Here is a 7,500-nt window from a genome sequence, read left to right as displayed (position 1 = left end):
CCCCTCTCCCCTGTCTTTCCCCACTCTCCCCTGTCTCTAACCCCTCTCCCCTGTCTCTAACCCCTCTCCCTTTCTCTCTCCCCCCTCTCGCCCCTCTCCCCTGTCTCTCTCCCCTCTCCCCTGTCTCTAACCCCTCTCCCCTCTCTCTCCCCCCTCTCGCCCCTCTCCCCTGTCTCTCTCCCCTCTCCCCTGTCTCTAACCCCTCTCCCCTGTCTCTAACCCCTCTCCCCTCTCTCTCCCCCCTCTCGCCCCTCTCCCCTGTCTCTAACCCCTCTCCCCTGTCTCTCTCCTCTCTCCCCTCTCCCCTGTCTCTAACCCCTCTCCCCTGTCTCTAACCCCTCTCTCCTGTCTCTAACCCCTCTCCCCTGTCTCTAACCCCTCTCCCCTGTCTCTAACCCTTCTCCCCTGTCTCTCCCTTCCCAGGCCCGTGTGGGCGGCATCGAGTTCTCCCCGGGCGTAGTCCACATCACGTCAGACAGTCCGCTGAGCAGCACGGCCATCATCAGCATCGCCGGCGCCGGTGCCCTGCTCATCCTCTTCATTGTGATAGTGCTCATTGCATATAAACGCAAGTCACGCGAGAGCGACCTCACCCTGAAGAGGCTACAGATGCAGATGGACAACCTAGAGTCTCGTGTGGCCCTGGAGTGTAAAGAGGGTAAGGATTCACATTATTTTTACTCCATACATTTTCCATGACACCCAAAAGTAAAATTCCAATTCACACACTTATCAAGAGAACAATCCCAGGTCGTCCCTACTGTCTCTGATCTGGTGTACTCAATAAACACACGTTTCATTTGTCAATGATGTCATTTTTTATTAAGGTATCTTTGCTTTTACTCAAGTATGATGATTGAGTACTTTTTCCAACACTGTCAATAGAGTCAGCGAAATGCTGTTGCATGAGCAGCACCACAGTTTGTGATGGGCAAGATGCAAGACATCGCTCTCACACAGTATCTGCACGTGTGCACGGGTTCACCTCCCGCTGTTACAACGTGGTACCCACGGGACAGAAACAGTGGAGAAGTTTAGCCTCACGCTCCAAAGCTCTTAGTTGTTGCGGAAATTGACCCAATATGCTCTTTACTCTGTGTATCTACAGTTGAAGTCGGAAGTGTAAATACACTTAGGTTGGAGTCATTAAAACTCGTTTTTCAACCACACTACAAATTTCTTGTTAACAAACTACAGTTTTGGCAAGGTGGTTAGGACATCTACTTTGTGCATGACACAAGTAATTTTTCCAACAATTGTTTACAGACAGATTAATTCACTTATAATTCACTGTATCACAATTCCAGTGGGTCAGAAGTTTACATACACTAACTTGGCTGTGCCTTTAAACAGCTCGGAAAATACCAGAAAATTATGTCATGGCTTTAGAAGCTTCTGATAAGCTAATTGACATAATTTGAGTCAATTGGAGGTGTACCTGTGGATATATTTCAAGGCCTACCTTCAAACTCAGTGCCTCTTTGCTTGACATCATGGGAAAATCAAAAGAAATCAGCCAAGACCTCAGGAAAAAAAATGTAGACCTCCACAAGTCTGGTTCATCTGTACAAACAATAGTACGCAAGTATAAACACTATGGGACCACGCAGCCGTCATACCGTTCAGGAAGGAGACACGTTCTGTCTCCTAGAGATAAACATAGTTTGGTGCGAAAAGTGCAAATCAATCCCAGAACAACAGCAAAGCACCTTGTGAAGATGCTGGAGGAAACAGGTACAAAAGTATCTATATCCACAGTAAAACTAGCCCTATATCGACATAACCTAAAAGGCCACTCAGCAAGGAAGAAGCCAGACTATGGTTTGCAACTGCACATTGGGAACAAAGATCGAACTTTTTAGGGAAATTTCCTATGGTCTGATGAAACAAAAATGGCCATAATGACCATTGTTATGTTTGGAGGAAAAAGGGGGAGGCTTGCAAGCCGAAGAACACCATCCCAACCGTGAAGCACGGGGGTGGCAGCATCATGTTGTGGGGGTGCTTTGCTGCAGGAGGGGCTGGTGCACTTCACAAAATAGATGACATCATAAGGTAGGAAAAGTATGTGGATATATGGACAATGATCCCAAGCATACTTCCAAAGTTGTGGAAAATGGCTTAAAGACAACAAAGTCAAGGTATTGGAGTGGCCATCACAAAGCCCTGACCTCAATCCTATAGAAAATGTGTGGGCAGAACTGAAAAAGCCTGTGCGAGCAAGGAGGCCAACAAACCTGACTCAGTTACACCAGCTCTGTCAGGAGGAATGGGCCAAAATTCACCCAACTTATTGTGGGAAGCTTGTGGAAGGCTACCCAAAACGTTTGACCCAAGTTAAACAATTTGAAGACAATGCTACCAAATACTAATTGAGTGTATGTAAACTTTTGACCCCATTATGATGACATTTCACATTCTTAAAATAAAGTGGTGATTCTAACTGACCTAAGACAGGGGATTTTTACTACGATTAAATGTCAGGAATTGTGAAAAACTGAGTTTAAATGTATTTGGCTAAGGTGTATGTACATCCGACTTCAACTATACGTCATGTCGCTGACTCTACCTTTAAGGAGACTGTTTGTCCGTTTATCCCCTCAGCCTTTGCCGAGCTGCAGACAGACATCCATGAGTTGACCAGTGACCTGGACGGAGTGGGCATCCCCTTCCTGGACTACAGGGCCTACACCATGAGGGTCCTCTTCCCTGGCATAGAGGAGCACCCTGTTCTCAGGGACCTGGAGGTAAGAGCTGCCCTATCATCTGCCTGACTGAATTTCACTTCAGTTCAGGTCCTAAACATTGTTCCTCGTTAAATCCCTGACATAGAACAAAACGCATATCTCAAAGTGGTTTCCATCAATGCATTCTAATTCAACAGTATAAAAGCAAATGAAAGGCACAGTGGGGTTACGGGCAGAATTAAAGCTGTCGTTGTTTGTGCTCACGCTCGGTAAACAAATAACACTGTCTCTCATTAGTGCTTGACGCAGTAGTCCAGTCAAATCTCTTGTTAGTAATGGTAACAACATGTGACAAGACTGTTTCTCAGAGTCGAGGACAAATTAAAAGTATAGTGGAGAGAAAAGCACATCAACTCTGAACTGACAAGCTAGTTATTTATTCCCTAATAACAGTGATGGACAGTGATAATTGAACAACTTCTAGCTGTGAGGCACCGATTTCACAGGCTCAGAGTCGACCATGCGGGTGCCTGATGAGAATTCCCCGTTATAAGAAAAATTAATGATGTTTTAATTGGTATAAATGTCCCGTTATATGAGGGAGTTTAACGTGAAATGAAACCTAATGAAAGTAGCAGTGGGCTCATCTCTGGCTGGTGATAGCTGGTTAATTGTTATTGATGTGGGAGATGATACAGGAAATAGCCCTTATTGGGCTTGGAGCAAATAAAGTGTGGATGGGCAATCTCCAACAGTGCATATTCATAGTTTGTAGAGTGAATTTGATTGGGTTGAATCTCTCTCTCTCTCTTTATAAAAGGATTAGAGCTAACGTCTCAATGACTCAAATGTACTAATATTAGCGACGACTCTAGGCCTACCTGTTAAATCTCAAGAAGATATACATTGTATTTTTCCCCAGAGAATATAGAAAATGGATGCCTACCTTTTCTCCTGATTTTGTGATACTAATCAGTAGGTGGGATGTTGAATAGGGCCGTTTGATTAGGAGCTACAGTGGGATGTTGAATAAGGCTGTTTGATTATGGGGATACAGTGGGATGTTGAATAGGGCTGTTGTTTAATTATGGGGATACAGTGGGATGTTGAATAAGGCTGTTTAATTATGGGGATACAGTGGGATGTTGAATAAGGCTGTTTAATTATGGGGATACAGTGGGATGTTGAATAGGGCTGTTGTTTAATTATGGGGATACAGTGGGATGTTGAATAAGGCTGTTTAATTATGGGGATACAGTGGGATGTTGAATAAGGCTGTTTAATTATGGGGATACAGTGGGATGTTGAATGGGACTGTTTGATTATGGGGATACAGTGGGATGTTGAATAGGGCTGTTTGATTATGGGGCTACAGTGGGATGTTGAATAGGGCTGTTTGATTATGGGGATACAGTGGGATGTTGAATAAGGCTGTTTGATTATGGGGATACAGTGGGATGTTGAATAAGGCTGTTTGATTATGGGGATACAGTGGGATGTTGAATAGGGCTGTTTGATTATGGGGATACAGTGGGATGTTGAATAGGACTGTTTGATTATGGGGCTACAGTGGGATGTTGAATAGGGCTGTTTGATTATGGGGATACAGTGGGATGTTGAATAGGGCTGTTTGATTATGGGGATACAGTGGGATGTTGAATAGGGCTGTTTGATTATGGGGATACAGTGGGATGTTGAATAGGGCTGTTTGATTATGGGGCTACAGTGGGATGTTGAATAGGGCTGTTTGATTATGGGGCTACAGTGGGATGTTGAATAGGGCTGTTTGATTATGGGGATACAGTGGGATGTTGAATAGGGCTGTTTGATTATGGGGATACAGTGGGATGTTGAATAGGACTGTTTGATTATGGGGATACAGTGGGATGTTGAATAGGGCTGTTTGATTATGGGGATACAGTGGGATGTTGAATAGGGCTGTTTGATTATGGGGATACAGTGGGATGTTGAATAGGACTGTTTGATTATGGGGATACAGTGGGATGTTGAATAGGTTGTTTGATTATGGGGATACAGTGGGATGTTGAATAGGACTGTTTGATTATGGGGATACAGTGGGATGTTGAATAGGACTGTTTGATTATGGGGATACAGTGGGATGTTGAATAGGGCTGTTTGATTATGGGGATACAGTGGGATGTTGAATAGGGCTGTTTGATTATGGGGATACAGTGGGATGTTGAATAGGACTGTTTGATTATGGGGATACAGTGGGATGTTGAATAGGTTGTTTGATTATGGGGATACAGTGGGATGTTGAATAGGACTGTTTGATTATGGGGATACAGTGGGATGTTGAATAGGGTTGTTTGATTATGGGGATACAGTGGGATGTTGAATAGGGCTGTTTGATTATGGGGATACAGTGGGATGTTGAATGGGGCTGTTTGATTATGGGGATACAGTGGGATGTTGAATAGGACTGTTTGATTATGGGGATACAGTAGGATGTTGAATAGGACTGTTTGATTATGGGGATACAGTGGGATGTTAAATAGGGCTGTTTGATTATGGGGATACAGTGGGATGTTGAATAGGGCTGTTTGATTATGGGGATACAGTGGGATGTTGAATAGGGCTGTTTGATTATGGGGCTACAGTGGGATGTTGAATAGGACTGTTTGATTATGGGGATAGAGTGGGATGTTGAATAGGACTGTTTGATTATGGGGATACAGTGGGATGTTGAATAGGACTGTTTGATTATGGGGATACAGTGGGATGTTGAATAGGACTGTTTGATTCTGGGGATACAGTGGGATGTTGAATAAGGCTGTTTGATTATGGGGCTACAGTGGGATGTTGAATAGGGCTGTTTAATTATGGGGATACAGTGGGATGTTGAATAAGGCTGTTTGATTATGGGGATACAGTAGGATGTTGAATAGGACTGTTTGATTATGGGGATACAGTGGGATGTTGAATAGGACTGTTTGATTATGGGGATACAGTGGGATGTTGAATAAGGCTGTTTGATTATGGGGCTACAGTGGGATGTTGAATAGGGCTGTTTGATTATGGGGATACAGTGGGATGTTGAATAGGGCTGTTTGATTATGGGGATACAGTGGGATGTTGAATAGGACTGTTTGATTATGGGGCTACAGTGGGATGTTGAATAGGGCTGTTTGATTATGGGGATACAGTGGGATGTTGAATAGGTCTGTTTGATTATGGGGATACAGTGGGATGTTGAATAGGGCTGTTTGATTATGGGGCTACAGTGGGATGTTGAATAGGGCTGTTTAATTATGGGGATACAGTGGGATGTTGAATAAGGCTGTTTGATTATGGGGATACAGTAGGATGTTGAATAGGACTGTTTGATTATGGGGATACAGTGGGATGTTGAATAGGACTGTTTGATTATGGGGATACAGTGGGATGTTGAATAAGGCTGTTTGATTATGGGGCTACAGTGGGATGTTGAATAGGGCTGTTTGATTATGGGGATACAGTGGGATGTTGAATAGGGCTGTTTGATTATGGGGATACAGTGGGATGTTGAATAGGACTGTTTGATTATGGGGCTACAGTGGGATGTTGAATAAGGCTGTTTGATTATGGGGATACAGTGGGATGTTGAATAGGACCGTTTGATTATGGGGATACAGTGGGATGTTGAATAGGACCGTTTGATTATGGGGCTACAGTGGGATGTTGAATAGGGCTGTTTGATTATGGGGCTACAGTGGGATGTTGAATAAGGCTGTTTAATTATGGGGATACAGTGGGATGTTGAATAGGGCTGTTTAATTATGGGGATACAGTGGGATGTTGAATAGGACCGTTGTTTGATTATGGGGATACAGTGGGATGTTGAATAGGGCTGTTTAATTATGGGGATACAGTGGGATGTTGAATAGGACCGTTGTTTGATTATGGGGATACAGTGGGATGTTGAATAAGGCTGTTGTTTTTATTATGGGGCTACAGTGGGATGTTGAATAAGGCTGTTGTTTTTATTATGGGGCTACAGTGGGATGTTGAATAAGGCTGTTTAATTATGGGGATACAGTGGGATGTTGAATAAGGCTGTTGTTTTTATTATGGGGCTACAGTGGGATGTTGAATAAGGCTGTTGTTTGATTATGGGGCTACAGTGGGATGTTGAATAAGGCTGTTGTTTGATTATGGGGCTACAGTGGGATGTTGAATAAGGCTGTTGTTTTTATTATGGGGCTACAGTGGGATGTTGAATAGGGCTGTTGTTTAATTATGGGGCTACAGTGGGATGTTGAATAAGGCTGTTGTTTGATTATGGGGCTACAGTGGGATGTTGAATAGGACCGTTGTTTGATTATGGGGCTACAGTGGGATGTTGAATAAGGCTGTTGTTTTTATTATGGGGCTACAGTGGGATGTTGAATAAGGCTGTTGTTTGATTATGGGGCTACAGTGGGATGTTGAATAAGACCGTTGTTTGATTATGGGGCTACAGTGGGATGTTGAATAAGGATGTTGTTTGATTATGGGGCTACAGTGGGATGTTGAATAAGGCTGTTGTTTTTATTATGGGGCTACAGTGGGATGTTGAATAAGGCTGTTGTTTTTATTATGGGGCTACAGTGGGATGTTGAATAAGGCTGTTGTTTTTATTATGGGGCTACAGTGGGATGTTGAATAAGGCTGTTGTTTTTATTATGGGGCTACAGTGGGATGTTGAATAAGGCTGTTGTTTTTATTATGGGGATACAGTGGGATGTTGAATAAGGCTGTTGTTTTTATTATGGGGCTACAGTGGGATGTTGAATAAGGCTGTTGTTTTTATTATGGGGCTACAGTGGGATGT

At 43.4% G+C, this 7,500-nt stretch overlaps 1 protein-coding gene across 2 annotated transcripts in view; it reads left to right on the top strand.

Annotated features, from left to right (window-relative positions):
- The window catches only part of LOC110510810 (plexin-A4-like), a 482,439-nt gene that overhangs the window by 399,864 nt on the left and 75,075 nt on the right, over window positions 1-7,500 (top strand). For both annotated transcript variants that reach the window (XM_036957067.1, XM_036957066.1), the window contains exons 20-21: window positions 424-658; window positions 2,605-2,747. In XM_036957067.1, coding sequence (XP_036812962.1) covers window positions 424-658; window positions 2,605-2,747 — 378 coding nt within the window. The remainder of the gene's footprint in view (window positions 1-423; window positions 659-2,604; window positions 2,748-7,500) is intronic.

Source organism: Oncorhynchus mykiss, chromosome 21 (assembly GCF_013265735.2).
Source record: "Oncorhynchus mykiss isolate Arlee chromosome 21, USDA_OmykA_1.1, whole genome shotgun sequence".
Classification (NCBI taxonomy): domain Eukaryota; kingdom Metazoa; phylum Chordata; class Actinopteri; order Salmoniformes; family Salmonidae; genus Oncorhynchus; species Oncorhynchus mykiss.
This window is presented reverse-complemented; position numbering and strand designations above follow the sequence as displayed.